The sequence below is a fragment of the Corvus moneduloides genome, chromosome 1 (genome assembly GCF_009650955.1).
Source record: "Corvus moneduloides isolate bCorMon1 chromosome 1, bCorMon1.pri, whole genome shotgun sequence".
Classification (NCBI taxonomy): domain Eukaryota; kingdom Metazoa; phylum Chordata; class Aves; order Passeriformes; family Corvidae; genus Corvus; species Corvus moneduloides.
In genome coordinates this window covers 3135579-3153517 of record NC_045476.1, presented here as the reverse complement: position 1 = coordinate 3153517, position 17939 = coordinate 3135579, and the positions used below count along the sequence as shown (strand labels likewise).

At 40.9% G+C, this 17939-nt stretch overlaps 1 protein-coding gene across 9 annotated transcripts in view; it reads left to right on the top strand.

Moving 5' to 3' along the window:
• Positions 1-17939, top strand: part of ADCYAP1R1 (ADCYAP receptor type I) — a 138000-nt gene that overhangs the window by 94500 nt on the left and 25561 nt on the right. For all 9 annotated transcript variants that reach the window (XM_032093475.1, XM_032094046.1, XM_032093961.1 and 6 more), the window contains 7 exons: positions 3727-3762; positions 4352-4393; positions 6073-6176; positions 6688-6785; positions 7261-7393; positions 9544-9697; positions 13872-13932. In XM_032093475.1, coding sequence (XP_031949366.1) covers positions 3727-3762; positions 4352-4393; positions 6073-6176; positions 6688-6785; positions 7261-7393; positions 9544-9697; positions 13872-13932 — 628 coding nt within the window. The remainder of the gene's footprint in view (positions 1-3726; positions 3763-4351; positions 4394-6072; positions 6177-6687; positions 6786-7260; positions 7394-9543; positions 9698-13871; positions 13933-17939) is intronic.

Here is a 17939-nt window from a genome sequence, read left to right as displayed (position 1 = left end):
ATGCTCTTCTCAAAAGTCCCTTGTAAATGTAATCCTTGAGTTAAACCCCTGAAAAATATGTTTCCAGTCAAAATAAAAATGAAAATCATAATTTATTTATTCTTCATTTCTGGAAGAGCAACGCATTTCATTAGCCCATTGTATAATCACATCAGTGGGCTTTCTCTTCTTCATCACTGAAGTCAAATACATCAATTTCTCATTGTTTGTGTCCCGAGAGTAGGACAGCGAGAGGGCTTGTGGGAAGGCCCACGCAGTCCCCAGAGAGGGGTCCTGTAGCCTTGCCCACTCCATCCCTGACAGCAGAGGAAATTTGCTGAGGGCACTCTAGAGTCTTAAAGGCACTGAAGTGAAAAAATAACCCAGAAAACAAAAATCTTTTGAGGTCATATTGTGATAAATGAGAATAACTTCCCCATGTCTGGGATTCTTTACAGCCCTTTAAATGCGAGGTCAGGTCTTCTCCCTCTCTATGTAAATCCATCAAATGTTAAGCACATCCATTTGAACTCCATTGCGTTCTCAGATGTGTGAGGAAACATCAACGATGTCATGGGTTTCTGTCGAGTAAATATCCGTATTTTGAGCAGGAAGCATAAATTACATTGTCTGAGAGAAGGGCAGCAGCAGCAGCAGCAGCAGGCAGGAATTCAAAGGCAGGTGGTGGCTGTATGTTCCCTCATTACGCCCTGTTATATGTATAAAAATATATCTGTTGGTATATGTATTTATAGATATAAATATATAAAAATATATCTCTTTATATCTATATATAAAAACATCTGCTAATATATACACATGAAAATGTATTAATATATCTGTATATATATGTACATATGCGTGTATATAAATGTATGTACAGAGATATATTATATATCTTTATAAAAATACAGAAATTCAAATAAATACATGGAAATATAAAAACATATTCATACACCCACAAATATATTTGTGTATGTGTGCATTTTATCCCAATGCTCAACAGATGAACTTTGACTTTTTGTTGTAACTCAGGGCATGACATTCAATGTAAATCTAATTAACTTTCCAGTAGCTTAACTTATTAGTGAAAATTGGATTGATGAATCAAGCCTAAAAGCCTGTACAGACGAAGGTTGTACTGGAACTTTCTTCAGTACATTAGTTAGGATTCAGGTATAGAAATATATGTTAATAAAAGGCTTGTTTTCTCCTAAAAATCAGAACATTAACGTTGTTGGAAAAGTGAATCCCTTCATAATGCCCTAACAAAGTGAAATGCAATAATAATTTGGCTATAAATTTAAAAAAACCCAAGCCTTTTCATTTCAGAAAAAACTACATTAGTATGATGTTTAACTGGTTTTACAGATGTCATGAAATTAAAAATGAGCTAAAATTTAATATTTTAACATCAGTGGTACTACCTGCCATCTATATTTACAATGGAATAATGATAATTTTTATTTCATGCTTTTTAGATTGTAGGGGAAAAATAGCTGCATTCAAAACATTTAAATTTAAGAGAAATGTCTTTTTCTGGCCATCACTGTAATATGCAGGATGCCAGGAACATCAGGCATCAATCTACTTAATATTGGCCTGGTCTTTCTCCAGAAAGAATTCTGCACAATTTTAATGTCAAATTACTCCACAAATGATAAAATAAAACTGGATTTTTATGAGTCAAAGTGGTTTTTAGAGATTTTCTTGCAGCTTCTTCTTACCCTGCTTGTGTGGGTCGTTGTAAGATCCAGGCTGCTGAGTGAGGAGAACTCACTTAAGGGACAAGTTCCATCAGAGCTGCTGGTTTGAGTGGCAGATGCTGTGAAAAACACTGTGAAAGAAGTGATAAAGGAGTGGTGGTTTGCTCTTTGATCCTCTCATTGCCTGGTAAACCCACAGATAAAAATTCCCACACCACAACCTGACATCTGTGTTCTGAATTCTGATTTTATCAACACACCCTATTTTAGCAACACATCCCGATTTTAGCAACAAATTCCTAAATCTGAGCTACATCACTGCTAATAAACGCGGGGTTTGGTGGATTTAAGAGGAGAAAAGGTCTCTCCAAACTATTGTGCAGAGCCATCCCTGTTACTCTGCAGCATCGCTGGTTCAGTCCCGTGCAGCAGCTGAACCACCTTGGCTGCAAAATGTTTGCTCAGAGCACTGGGGACTCCTCTTCTGAATTTAGAGACTTCCCCAACATCTGCAAATACCCAAGAATTAAGGAGTCACAAAATATCCTGAGTTAGAAGGGACCCACCAGGATCATCCAGCCCAGCTCCTGGCCCCGCACAGACACCCCAAAATCCCACCCTGTGCATCCCTGGCAGCGCTGTCCAAACACTCCTGGTGCTCTGGCAGCCTCGGGACTGTGCCCATTCCCTGGGGAGCCTGGGCAGTGCCCAGCACCCTCTGGGGGAAGAACCTTTTCCTAAAATCCAGCCTAAATTCTTACATGGGAAATCCTGTGAGCAGCTGGAGTTGGGAAGAGAAGGATGGAGACCTCAGGTGTTCTCGCAGTGGCTTCCAGTATCAACCCTCCAAAGTCCCCAGTGGGTTGGATGTGCAGGTTTGATGTTTAGTAATCCATCCAAAGTCGCAGCACAGCCTCCCTGATGCTTCAGATGAATTTTCTATACTCCCACCACCATTTTCACATTAAACCCTCTTTTTTCTCTCTTAAAAGCTAAACGTGCACATCTGATTTACTTCAGAGGGGACACAGAAATCAACGAATTTCAAATTATGTGAATTATAAAATAAAAAATGTGTTTTATGTTGTGCTGAAAAGCCTCCTGTTATTATTTTATTTCTTTAGATGCTTTCTCCTTTCCCATAGGATCAAAATCAGTCTTTGTTTGGATTTTACTTTTAATAAAAACCTTCTCACACAGTTTGGGGAAGGTTTTTCCAATCCCTAATTAACATTTGACCATTGGGGTTAAAAGGGGAACAACCTGAAGCCCTGAGGCTGCCCCAGAGGATGCAGAACTAAACTGATGAGAACATTTAACCTGCTCTAGTGGTCAGTGAAGTGCTGGAAACGTTTTTTCCCTGATTTCTGGGCCACTGTCAGAGCGATTTGCAGCAGCTCCCTGAGGCTCCTCTGTGCACGATGCAGCAGCTCCACTCCCTGGCTCAAGGCAGCTCCTCCTCCTGCATCCCCAACTGAGCCAGGATCCACCCAGGAGTCAGGAGAGTCTGATTTCAGCCCAATTCGGATTAAACATTGAGCACAGCAGGTGGGAGGTTGGTTTGGCATCATTCCAACAATTTATTTTGGAAGAACAAAAGAAAGGGAAAGGAAGATTTCTAATGTAAACCCAAAGTTTTATCATTTCCCACTGTAACAGTTGTATTTTTTAGAAACTACTCAGCATGGGTTTAGGAACAATGTTTTGGAAATGTGTGAGTCTTTCTTCAGAACCTTCCCCTGAAAAATAATTTTTAAAAATCCACAAAAATCCTCCTACATCTGTTTTTCTTATTCTTCCCAGAGTCTGATGAAACTTCATGATAACCAGATACTTAACAAAACAATGCAATCACCATCTTCTGAAAACCCTTTTCCATTCATAAATACTCAGGACTAATACAGAAATAAAGATTCAAACTCGCAGTTCTTCTCTGGGCTCTGCTACATCCGTTCCTCTTATGGGAGTCAAGCTTTTATCAAAATTAAATTGCAAACTATGATCAGGACTGAATTAATTGTTTTCATTCTTCTAATTTCAGGTTGGGAAGTGGATAATTTGGGGCAAACCCATGCAGGTAAGAACCAGTTGTGCTGCCTACATCCTCGGTACCTCTGTTCCCAAAAATTGTGTGCACATGATAATACCAGATTACTGAAAAGTTGTTTGTGTATCAACCATTATGACAATGATACGTGTACTTAACTGCAATACTTGCAGAAAAACTGAAATTAAAAATCTCATGAATCAAAGTGATTTAACCTAATCTTACTTAAACCAATTAGTTATTGCTCTTTGTCGTTGATGGATGGAAACAATTTTTCATTAATTCTCTGAAAACTGATCGTATTTAAATACCTGTGGATTATAAATGCGAATTCCTAAAGATATAATATTTGACTTCTATAATTTTACAATAAGCTTTGCTCCTGTTTGATTGCATGTGGTTTTAGTTCTAAATTTAGAGGTTCAACTTTGATTTAAACTCTCAAGTAAATCTGTGTTTACTTCCTGAGAAGACAGCACCAAGTATTTATTGCCTTTGGGCCTGATCTAAACAAATAAAAATCAATTGCACTCCATTCACTGATTTCCACAGAGACCAGTTTGGGCCCTAATAGAAAACACAATCAAAACAATTTCATACTCAATTTCCACTTTTCTAGGTGATTATGACCTGCTGGAAAGCACAGCCCAGTCTCTCCTAGGTAAGAAACAGAACCATGGAAATTTTTTTCTCTTTTTATTTCTCTCTGTTAAAAAGGAAGCTGAGCTTTTTTCCTGCCGTTTTGCTATTATTTTCTAATCAGTTCTAATTGTTATGACACATTTTCTGCTCTGTTACTTTTAGCAATAACATGAAAATTTATTCCTCCTCTCTTAAGCCTTGCAATCTAGCAAGTATGCTGCTATAAATTATATCTACCTGCTTAACAATAATTGCTAAATAGTGTTAAAGAAAGTCAGCACCATGATTCAGTGCTTTTTTTTTCCATAGAAAACTAGGGATGAATGTGCAAGAGTAATTTAACAAAATGTGCCAAGTAATGCAATGTTCTTAAATGAACGCTGTGGTTAAAGAGATATATTCTGCTGCATGGGTGGCAAACAGATCCTCTAAAAGAAGGTTAAAAGTAAGGTTATGAGAGACTAAACTGCTCTAAGAATGGAAAGCAGCACAACTTTAATAGCAAACCCAAACCTTAGAAATTTCCATCTGTTTTGGTCAAGGTGCAACTGAAACTCCAAAAAGTGTGATAATTTGATAAATGGAGGCTGTTCCTTTGTGCTGGAGAGGAAGAAGTGCAGCAGCAGCTCAGCCCTAATTTTTTAGGAAGGCCACTGAGCTTTGGGAAGAATAATGGTGCTTCCAAAGAGCCCTCCAGTGGCTGTCCTACCTCAGGCAGCTTTGTAGGAAAATGAATGTCAAGAGACTCTTCCTCTTCTGTCCCCAATTCTGCCTTCCCAGTGTGGTTTTTAAGCCTAAATGTGCCAGTGAAGCCATTTAGGAGCTGGTTCTTATATGAGATTACCCAAAACATTAAGGTACTTAAGCCAATATTTGCATAAAATTAATATTCTAAACCAGGATTGGAACAATGAATAGACAGAGGAATGTGAGAAGCTCTGAATTCACCAACTGAGGTCACCCTGGGCATCTGGAGATGCAAAGGAACATTTTGCCATGAAGACAGGGGTTGGGGAGAGATTCCCATTCCATCTTCGTTTTCTGCAGACCCTTCCCACAAAGTCACACTCAGATCAGAGCCTAGGCTTGAAGATAAGTGAGTAGGATGTGTGTTCTCTGACTACAGCAGATCAATCCAGCTGCCTGTCCATGGATATGTAATGGCTATTCGAGATATCCCACAGTATCCTGACTGGCTTCCAGCACCCGGACAGAAAAGATTGTGTTAGCCTGGTGTTTTCTCACCAGTCCCATGCATTTGCCTCCGATACAGACCACTAAAAATAGCACAAAGGGCCTGTTTTTAAGCACTGGACTTCCCCTTTAGCCACCTGGAGTGGAGATATCTTCATCAAAGCTGTGCTCCTGGGATGCCTTTTCAAGAGAAATGGACATTCAGCTGAGCCCTGGTTCAGGAACCCACTTGAGAACGAGATTTTTGGTGGCTTGGAGACACTGAATATACTGGTTAAATGTTTTTGCTCTCTGGTGACCAACTGTAGTAGTAGCCATCCATAGGCACCTCTTGCAGGACTGGATCATTTAACATGTCATTAAATTTCAAGAATTAAATCCATGGGTAGGCAGGCAAACAGCGCTTTCAGGAGAACTGTGGGGTTTTCCTTGCACCAAGGGGAGGAAGGGGATGTCTTGGGGTTTTTTCATGGGATGTCACGTTCCCCCCTGTCCTTGGCATAGGGGACATCAGCAGGAACTGCACTGAGGATGGCTGGTCTGAACCTTTCCCTCACTATTATGATGCCTGCGGCTTCGATGAGAACGAAACAGAGTCCGATAACCAGGTGCAAATTAATCTCATAATTAAAAACAAATGAAGGGGTGGGGGGAGCAGCAGGCTGCTTTCTGTCCAGCCTCTGGTCGTGTTCTGATGTGACAGCGATTAGAACAAACAATCAGATGTACATGGGCATAAAACTGTGAGAAGTGAGATCTGAATCCTTCCTGGGCCTGTATTGAATATTTATAGGGGATAAGCTTTTAATGTTGATGTAGATTGGAACTTTTAGAATCATGGGCTAACCCCTATTCTCTCCCTGGTGATAAAGGATCTCATAGCCAATTCTTTTTTCTATAAATTCTTACAAAAAATATAGATAGCCACTGCTAGCTCACTGATAAATAACCTCATGGTGTGCAGACCCAGACATAGAGCAGAGCTTGATGTACAGTGAGATCTCAGAGGAAAGAACCCAGGCTGTTCAAGACACAGATCCTGCCTCTGGTTCTCCCTGCATATTGGCAGGTGTGTGGCTGTTGATGAACCCTTTAACCCTGTGGTTTTTGCCTCCCAAGGATTACTACTATCTCTCCGTGAAGGCTCTGTACACCGTGGGATACAGCACTTCCCTGGTGTCCCTCACCACTGCCATGGTCATCCTGTGTCGCTTCAGGTGAGTGGGGACACGAGCAGTGAGCTGCTCAGTCCCTGGAGGAAGGAAACTGGAGCTCAGCTGCCCCAAACAGAGTTAAAGCTTTTGTCTCACCTGAGGTAGAATAAGAAGGAGAAAATCCTTTAGCTGGGCTGCTCCCCCAGCTTGGACACACTCCAGAAGTCACATTTCAGCAGAGTATAAATGCAGCAGGAGAAGCTGTGCATCTGGTTTATGAAACTTCATGAGCTGCACTGGACTGGTTCTATTGTCTATTTTATGCTTCTCTGCATCCTTCTACAAGAAAATCCGCAAATCCTCCTCTTGCTCAGGTTTAGGGTCAGTACTAACATAGTCCTGGCTTAGATGTTGCTGTTCTTAGCACCAATGTGCTCTGGACGAGTGTGTTCAGGCCCAGTGTGACATTTTCATGAAATAAAACTATTTTCTTCTTTCTTTCTCTTTTCCCCCCTCCCCCCACCTCTTTCCTCTCTAGGAAGCTTCACTGCACTCGGAATTTCATCCACATGAACCTCTTTGTTTCGTTCATCCTCCGTGCAATATCTGTCTTCATTAAGGATGGGGTTCTTTATGCTGAGCAGGATGGCAACCACTGTTTTATCTCCACGGTGAGTCAAACTGAAACCAAAGCCTTTTCCTTCATTTTTTTTTTCCAAAGTGAGATAACAAAAAGCAGTGGGGCAGGCAGCAGTCTGTGGAGTATCATGAGCTGAGATGTTATTGGGGGAAAGTTGGTGTTTAACCTCCCACCCAGTTCACAGCCGGACTGGGTGTTTCATCTCATGATGTCACCAGCATCCTTCAGAACAAGCCCACAGGTTCTTATTTCCTGACTCTACCCTGTTTGTTTCTCCTTTTCCCAGATCTGCTCAGTGGTAGGTGGGATGAGAGCAGACATGAGCAATTTCCTTCGACTGCAGGTCTGGTTTTTCTCCAGAGCCTCATTTGTTCTGGATGTCAGGCAGAGTCACATGTAAACAGGGTGACCATTCAGACACAGAGAATACATCTGATGGTCACACTTGCAGAAAATCATCAGCACTTCCCCCATCTTTGTCTCTGAAATGTGTAGTTTCATGCAGAGCACTCTTTCACTGATGCATTTAGCTGTATATTATGTGTAAATCCTGATTCCTTTCACATTTAAGGCTAGTATTTGATATGATAAATCAGCTCACTGGGTGTAATTATGACAGAATTACAAACTGAGCTCTCCTTTATCCATCCAGTTATGAGCTAAATTCCCTGTGAGTCACTTCCACAAGGCAAGTGCAGCTGTGTAGTTTCCTAGTCAGCCTTTTCTTTGTCATTGAAACTAGTTTTTGCTCTTAATTCTTCTCCATGAGAAAGCTGAAGCCATGTAAGGTCTGTAGTTTGTTCATGCTGCTCTTCCAATGGTGGCATCTGCCTCTTTGTTTGGAAATACTTAAAGCATAAAACACGTTAAAATCAGCCATTTTATGGCCAGAGCTTCAGCCCTGGTAGAGCTTCCGTGAAGAAACTCGAGATCTGATGGTTTAAACACCTTGGTTGTAGATTTGGCCCAGAGGATGAAGTCTAAGTGGGAAGCAATCACTGCCTCCAGCAGGAGCTTCCATTTTATACACGAATTCTGCTGGGATTTGTTGGAAACTCCTGCTTTTGTAGGACTAATGGCATCCACCATTGCACCAGGGTGCAGCACTGGAAAGACCAATGTATCCCACTCTCACAGGGTAGAGCTTGGTTTCCACCTTAGGCTTTTGTCACAGAATCACAGAATCGTTTAGGTTGGAAAAACCCTCTAAAATTGAGTCCAACCATTCCCAAGCACCACCAAATTCACCACTAAAGCACGTCCCCAAGTGCCACGTTTGCACATCTTTTAAACACCTCCATGCATGGTAACTCCACCACTGACCTGGAGCCTGTTCCAGTGATTGACAACCCCTCTGTGAAGAAATTTTACCTAATAGCCGATCTCAACCTCCCCTGATGCAATTTAAGACAATTTCCTCTTGTCCTATCGTTTGTTACCTGGGAGAAGAGACTGACCTTGTTACCACCTCCTGTTAGGGAGTTGTAGACAGTGATAATGTCCTCCCTGAGCCTCCTTTTCTCCAGGCTAAACAAACTCAGTTCCTTTTTTAAAAAATTTAATGTTTTATTTTAATTCTATTTCTATTTTTCATTTTTCTTTAGTTTGCTCCTTCCCCCTCCCGTCCATGAATGAAAGCTTCCATCATTTTTTTACAGCTGATCACTCAGCCTCCTTTTTTCTCACACTTACTTCCATTTTCTGTCCTTGAGTGACAACACTGATGATGGATGGCAAGGAAGTGCAATTCCCAGCTGCACACAGGAGGGTTCATCCTTTCAGATCCTGCTCTCAGGGCTTTCCACAATCATCCTACCATTTCACATCCTTCCCTAAGTTTCTCAGCACACAACTGGATTATTTTCTTCCCTGCATTTAACCCTGGAAGGAGGCTTAAGTCCAGCAATTGGTGTTCTCTGGGGCTGTGGGCTCTCAGCAATGCAGGACATGCTCAAGCTGCTCTGCAGGTGCTTCTTGACCACTTCCCACAGGTAAAATTGGCTTCTTCCCCATCCAGGCTTTGCTGCCTAAGTGATACCTCACATTCTTCCCATTCTTTAAAACTTACTATTAAAAGTCCATAATACCAGTCCCAGCTCTTTCTACTGAGAGATTTGGAGAGCTTAAAAGCATTTTTTTCTGTTAGATTGAAATAACTTTGTTCTTCTTGCTCCTCTGCAGGTGGAATGCAAAGCAGTGATGGTGTTTTTTCACTACTGTGTCATGTCCAACTACTTCTGGCTGTTCATCGAGGGCTTGTACCTCTTCACTTTGCTGGTAGAAACCTTCTTCCCAGAGAGGAGATATTTCTACTGGTACACAATCATTGGCTGGGGTATGTGGCATTTCTTGTCTCAAATGTGTCTCAAGGGTGCAGGATGACTCCACAAACCATCTGGTATTTCCACGTGCAGTTTCAAATTATAATTTTAGCCTTGGTATAAAAGTACCACCACAGCCCAAACTATGTTGTGATTTTTGGTGTGATTAGAGTTGCACTGAAATCTGGAGGACATCGCATCTCTTGCAGAGGTGTAATCCACAACAGAAAATTGCCTTCTACAAGATATGATCTTAATATCAACTTCTTCAGCTTAATCAAATCTGTAAGGCTGAGTCCAGTCCATTTTCTATGACTTCATTTGTGCCTTTCTCCCAGATAATGACTAAATAGAAAATGTATCCAAAAGAGTATTCACGTCTGCTTATCCTACCTGGATGGGAAATAAAAACTTGCAGTGGGAAGGAACAAGATTTGTTTCAGAAAAGCCAGTTAAATGATGATAACCACTGTAATTATTTTTCATTCTGGCCTTCTGGATATAAGTTGATTCCTGTGTTAATTCAAGCACTTCTTTGCTGATGTTTTTGTGCAGAAGTCGGATGGTGAATGCAGAAGAATACATTAATTTAAAATGTTCCCTGAGAAGGTTAAACTTCATTTTAATACATATATACACTTCTGAAATAATTAGAAGTGATCCTGTATATTCATGTGTAAAGTTTACACACCAACCCCATGCCTTAAACTATTCTCCTTTGAAAACACATCCTTATGTAGCCTGAACCTTCAAGAAATCAACAGATGGTCTTGTTTTTTCCCACCTGAAGCAGTTGTACACAAACCAAAATTTTTATCTCCTGGTAAAGACTCCCTACAGTAGGGAGAAGAAAAAAATGTTGGGAGAAGGTATAGAGATAAAGAAGGTATAGAGAGAAAAAAGTGAACAAATCATCATAAATAATCTGTGCCATAAAAAGGCTGTTGGAAATGGATGGTTACTGGAAAAGGCTACTGGAAAAGGAACAGTTGGAAAAAGTGTTCAAAGTTCCTTTTGTACCATCTGCAGCTGTATAATCACATTATAGCTGAGAGAAAAGTGTGTTTCCATGGAGAAATTGGGGGTTACATACATGAAAATCTGACCATTAGAAAGGAAAGCAATGGAAAATTGCAAATTGTAAAATCTTTGTAATCTGAACATAGATCAAAAGTTGAGTCCCTTTAATTAATTTTGCACAATTTTCATATGTGTAGATTTCTCTGAATGTGAGAATACTGAAAACCAGCATATATTAACAGACTTTAATATTTTTTTAATCAGTCCTTGTAATGAATGAACTACCCAGATGGATTCATTCTGCAATGCAACCTTAAAATATTTAGCGTTGAGTCCTGTAAATAATATCTGGCTGTTCAATTTATAGACCTGATGGAATCATGGAATGGTTTGTGTTGAAGAGGACCTTTAAAATTCATCTAATTCCAACCCCCTGCCATGGTCAGGGACATCTTCCACTATCCCAGGCTGCTCCAAGCCCCGTCCAACCTGGCCTTGGACACTTCCACAGGGATCCAGGGGCAGCCACGGCTTCTCTGGGCACCCTGTGCCAGGGCGTGCCCACCCTCACAGGGAGCAATTCCTTCCCCATATCCCATCCATCCCTGCCCTCTGGCACTGGGAAGCCATTCCCTGGATCCTCTCACTCCAAGCCCTTGTCCTAAGTCCCTCCCCAGCATTCCTGAAGCCCCTTTAGGCCCTGGAAGGGTCTCTGAGGTCTCCTCAGAGCCTTTTCTTCTCCAGGTGAACACCCCCAGCTCTTCCAGCTTTTCTCCACAGTAAAGGGGCTCCAGCCCTCGGAGCACCTTCATGGCCTCCTCTGGATTCATGGCAGCAGGTCCATGTCCAGCTTATGCTGGGTGTCCCACACCTGGGCACAACACTCAAACCACTTCAGATTCAAAACAGTATTATTAATGTCCTTTAGTAACTCTCCAGGTGTGGATGGTTTGAGGTTTGTTTCGTTCTTTTAAACACAATTATTTTCTCAGCTCCCGCGTGTTTCAGCTGCACTCGCACTTCCCTGACCTGGTGGGAGCAATTGGCACTTTGCAAAGCCAACAGAGGCACTTCCAGACTCTGGATTCAATCCCTGGAGGGCAAAAGCAGCCCCTCAGCTCAGGTGGGGAGGGAGCTGCACTGAAGCAGCACGAAACAAGAGCTCAGCACTTTGCAGCATCTGGATGTTTATCTGTTTCTTCAAATGTGCTGAGATGTCAGTGTCCTCATTTGATTAATGAGAACTGCATATGGCTCTGTTGATCCAGGCAATTTTTCCTTCCTAAATCTGCAATATGCTGGTGAATTCTCTGGATAGACTGCTGTCTTCCTGAGCTCTCTCCTAATGCCTGCTCATAACTCAGGGCAGCACAAGTCAGCAAGAATAAATCTCAGCCTTCAGGGCTTGCCTGTTTTCTAATGTTCCTTGGAAGCTGAAAAGGAGGTGATGAAGAGATATAAATCTTTTGATGTAAAGAAAAGCAGTGTGAGTATTTGTATATTCATGCAGCAGATGGTTCAAAACTCCAAGCTGATCTGAAACGTGGGGTTTTTAACTGTATTTTTATGAAACATTCAGTTTTAATTCTGCCTTCCTGCACATTTTACAGATTTGGAGCACTATTCAAAGCATCAAAATTTATATAGAGGAAATCAGTGCAAACTAAATAAAACATGAGACCCATGTTTCACAGATTCATAGAATGGTTTGGATTGGAAGAGACCATAAAACTCATCTCATTCCAATCCTCCTGCCATGGACACCTTCCACTATCCCAGGTTGCTCCAAACCTCATCCAACCCAGCCTTGAACACTTCCAGGGATGAGACACCCATAGCTTCTCTGGGCAAATATTTGATATTTCAAGGTTAATTTGATAAAGTTAAAATTAAAATTTGATATTTAAAAATTAATTTTAACTCCTTTAAGGGCACAAAGATCTCAGTGTTTTCTAGGTGTTCACCTGTGAGAAAAGTAGACTTCGACTGAAATTAAATATGCATTTCTTCTCCCCAAAGCCTGTCATTTTATGTCTTTATATAATTTTCCCTTCAATTTTTTCTCTGTGTGGTTGTTTGAAGGGGGAGGACTCCATCAGTCACCCAGGTCTAACAGGGATATTTTTATTTCTGATGGTGGGAATATGATTAGACTGAGACTTGTCTAAGTGGGTTCAAATGGGTTACTAATTAATGTGACATCAACATAGCCTTGCAAAATGTATGAAATATAATTGTTCCTGTCAACTCACCACAGTCTCGTTCACTGCTGGGAGATGGGGTTATCAAGGTCCTTGTTTTGTTTGCTTTTAAGCACTTTATTTTTCCAGAGGCACCTGAACAGGTGTCAGTAATTTCTTAGTGAAAGATTTTATTTTCCAGACAGTGGAGATCCAACTTGTCTTGCATAAATGCATTATTTTATAAAAATATTTCCACTGAAAAATCACACTTTTAGTTTTTTTCAGAAAGGAAAATAAATCCAGGTTTTTCAGTGCATTCTTACTGTTTTAATTAAATTTGTATTTTACATGCATTTTTTGAAAGTGAAGAAATGTCTGAAATAGGAATTAAATCCTTACTCCAACATTCTCTTTTTGGAGTCTGTTCTTGTGTTTTGGTATTTTTTTAATGAAAAAAAATAAATATTCCTGTGAGCTAAGGAAACTTCTTTTCTATGGATTTGTTTTGGTTACATAAGTAAAGCAAAACTGGTTATTTACACAGGAACAGAACAAATGCAACATATGTAAATCATTTACAACAAAACCACAGAAGAATACACAGAATCCAATAATGCCATTCCAGCTCAACATCTGGCACTGCAGTTCTTGCCTGATTCCAGTAGCTCTAGACATGGATGTGGCTGATTCTGTTCCGTCCAGACTTTGTTTGACTCCTCATGCAGCAAGATGTAGCAAAACATTGAGCAGTAATGACCCAGAACAGTGTCATTCTTTCCTGTTATCAGTTTTCCTTCTGCAATCCCACCCCTGATTGAGATGGATATTTCTAGAGCTCTGAATTAACTCAGTAATTTGCATTATCTCATGCACGAGTGCTGTTAGGAAGCAAAACCTCCTCAGTGGAGAGGTTGCATCAAATGCTCACTGCTGAATATCAAGTGTGTCTGGAATGTTAATGGTGTCACTGTTTTGTCCTGTGCAGGTACCCCAACAATTTGTGTCACTGTCTGGGCAGTGCTGAGGCTTCACTTCGATGACACTGGGTAGGTGCTGCTGTGTGGGAAATGATTTCAGGTGCGTCCAGCACCATGGCAAGGGTGCCACAGGAATGTGATGATCGGAGAGCACAGAATCACAGAGTGAAAGAATCATTTAGGTTGGGAAAGACCTCCAAGGTCATCGAGTCCAAGCTGTGCCCCATCCCCACCACGTCACACAGCCCAGAGCACTGAGTGCCACATCCAGGTGTTCCTTGGACACCTCCAGAGATGGGGACTCAAACCTCCCTGGGCAGCCCCTTCCAATGTTCAACAACCCTTTTAGTGAAAAAAATCTTCCTGATGTCTAGCCTGAACCTCCCCTGGCACAGCTTGAGGCCATGTCCTATTTTCTCCTTCTATTTCTGGCATTGATTTGTGTACAAACATAGCTTAGGTGCAGTGTTCAAGTAAATAAACTTTCCTGTTCATAAAGAGCCACAGTTCGATGTCTGTGCCACCCCTGCTCTGGGGAATTCCTAAAAGAAGATTCAGGCATCAAACCTGTAAACCTGCAGCTGACCCCATTCCCCTTTCCATTAAATTACTGGAGCCCAGGATATGGTTTGTCTCATCTTATAGGAGCTGTGAGTTGAATCCCACATAATTCTCTGCTTCTTTCCCACTGATTGTGGAGGAAGATGAAGGTGATAAACTCAGCTGTAGAAATTATTGGAGACAAATCTAATACAGTGAAGGAAATCTGCACAAGGCATTGCTGAGCTTTGACTTACTGTGGCAATTAGGAGTTTAGCTTCCCACTGAGGAGGGTTTTCCATGAATCTTGCAGGGGAGATGAATAGGGGTGAGACAGAAATCCACATTCTGTCTTCTGTGTGGAAAAAAAAAGTTAAACTATTTCAGAAAGAATTCAAAAGGGTAGGTCCTTCCCAAATTGTCTCTTTTGGCGAGGAAAAAAAGCTGCAAATATCCTGTATCCCTTTTCTAAAGGACCAGAAGGAAAAGCTGCTCCCAGAGATGCACCTGCATATTTTGGTAGTCAGGATCTGCTCTGATAGAGCAGCAACTGTGGCATGTAGGAATGGATGTGTATTTACACCCTGAAAAGACAAACTTGGCAAGGCTTTTTTCAGGAGTTATGTTTGAACTTGGTGAAATGTTAGAAAAAATGAGGCAGACTGAATAAAATTTCAAAAATCAGTCAGTGGTTCTTTGAAAACACAGAACTGAGGGGCAGGCACTTCGTACCCAAATCCCATTTCCAAGTCATTGAGGCTTATGCTTTAATTTTGCCTAATACTGGAGATACCTGGATCCAAAATTGCCACAAAACTCATTGTTCTGTCAGGTTTTATTCATCCTTGTTCTTCCAGACTCTCTCTGGAAAGCACATAAAGCCTTTCCTCCAGTGGGCATGCCAGTGCTTTGACCCAATGTTCTATTTTGACATTAAGACAAATTAAATCATTTATTTCCATGCAAAACAAGCCAGAAACCCCTGTTGTGTTATTATTATGATTACAACACTGGTCCTGAAAGCACTAATTTCTCTTACAAGTCCAAATAGCCCTTGCATTTTGCAGGTAGGAGAATGTCTCATAGAATGAAAAAGAAGAAATAAAAAAACAAACAAAAAGGTTCCTTGTATTTAGAGAAGCTATTTAGCATGCAAGACATTCAGACAGGTTCTAGCTGAGAGTCTCAGTGGTTACTTTTTGTAAGTCAGCAAGCATTGTTCTGGGAGTGGGGGAGAAGCCAGCATGAGCCTGAAAACATTGCGGAAATTACTGAACCGGAAAACCACAGTGGCAAAGGCATGGACTGGAATACAGGCTCAGAGCCCAAGTCCCCTCCTGCCTGTCCCTTATAAAACTGGCAGAGCTCCCTCGACTTCAGCTTCTGACTTCCATCACTGTCAGTGACAGGATTGAGGAGATAAATGCAACTGTTGATCCAGAGCTCTGCTCCTGATTTAACAGGAGTTATTCCAGACGTGCACCAGAGATGTAGCAGAGATCAGACTCTGGCCTTTGCAAATGGAAATCACATCCTTTCCCCAGCCCTCTGCATCCCTTCCCTTCATCCATCCTGGAGAAGAGTCTTGCACTGTAGGGAAGCATTTGACAGAAATTAGGGAGCTTGTTTACATAGTACAAAAAATTCCAAGCATTCTGTTGTGCATTCCCACTTGTTTATCTGAGGAGGAGATGGTGGTTCCTTGCCCCACATTTATCCTGTAGGTGTCACAGGGACTGGACAAAAAAAATCCTGGAAAAAAACCTCTCGTGAGCTTAATCTGATTCATTGTTGACATCTACAAGGAGGAGGTTGGGAATTGAGCTTACTGGGGACATGTAACAACAGAGGAGTGGTCTAAACAAAGGAAAAGGTCTAAGAAGAGGAGAAGAAAAAAGCAGAGAGGTCTAAGAATAGGAATTTGTAGGGGATGATGTATCACTCTAGAGTACACATTTCAAATACCTCAGTATGGGGAAGAAAACCCCAAAACGACCACCAAGTGTCTCTTTGTCCCAACCAGATTTTGGGATAATTAACTGGGCTATTGGTGTCTACAATCCAGATGACTGGAATCAGAGGAGGCAGATTCCTATCCCTGTTGCTCCTCGTTCCTACACAGACAAATTGCCACACATCGGTATCTACTTGTACAGCTAAATTAATATGAGAATTTGCCCAGATTCTTCCAACATTGTTCAGTTCACCAAAAACTTCCAGGTCAAATTTAATGTCCTTCATAAGGAGGTTGAGCTCGAAAATAATGGATGTTTTCAGTAGACAACACCTAATTGATAAATACAAAGAATTTGAAAGATAGTTGATGATTTTAGGTCTGTACAATTGTTGATCACTGAAAAAAACCCAGATTTCTAGACTGTGGGTAAGGCAAACCCTCTGAGCATTTATCTTCTTTCAAATATTTTAAGTTGGGCATCCAAAGTAAGGTTACTCGGAAATATTAATTTACAATTGAAAATCTCAGTCATCAGTCCCATAGATTTTGGGTGGTTTCAGGTTTCCATGCTTTGCAAACAGAAGCAAAAATACATCATTTTGTGTAAATTTGACACTCCACCTCTAAATTTTCTCAATTCTCACCAGCTGTGCCACACACATCCTTAGTGTTGGTTTTGAGAATCCAGTAAAATAAACATTCTTCCTCTGAAATGAATAAATAAATTGTTCAAGTGAAAATAATGAATATTGTTTGACTGAAAATAATGAATATTGGTCAATGGAAAATATAAATTTAACTGAAATTTTTAAACCAGCCATCACTCAGCCGTTTGGGATTTCTCTCACACGCACTTTGATGATGGGATTTTAGTTCTGCTTCCTCACTTTTACGCATGTGTATAGTTTTGTGTAAAGATTTTCACTTTTCCCCCAAATGCTACCACGCAACCATTTAAATGACACACAAGTTGCCTTAAACTCCCATGAGACCAGCATTGTTCTATTCCTGTATGTTCTTCCCAATTGTTTTTTGTCATTTGACAAATGCACCGTGACAGCCTCTGCTGGGACTTTGGCTCTTTTCCCAGTGGGAAGGAAAAACTCCTTTCTCAGAACTGCAGGTACAAAGTAGACAGATTTCTGTGATTTAATATTTTCTAGGGGGAAGAAAGTGGAGACAAATGAAAGAAAATTTTTAGCTGACAAATTCCTGATGACTTAAAAGAGTCATTAAGACATTTCTCAATAATAAAGAGTAGTCAGAGGCTAGGAAATAAGATTCTTTTTGTTATTATTGACCTCCTAGCTCTAAAAATGTATGTTAACATTAAACCCTATTTGTACATGAGTCCTATATTTGAATGTCCAAGTGCACTTACGTGAAATAAACTTCTGCAGAATCCTTTGGTGATTCCAGAGGAAGGGTTTAAATTCTGGGGTAGAAATGTCATTTTATTTATGTCTACTCACCAGCAACAGCTTAACAAATTAGCTGACCCCAACTGTTGGCCAGTATTTGATCCTTCTCAGATGAATCCTGGATAGGACTTCCAACCCAATGACTGGAAAATGATTCC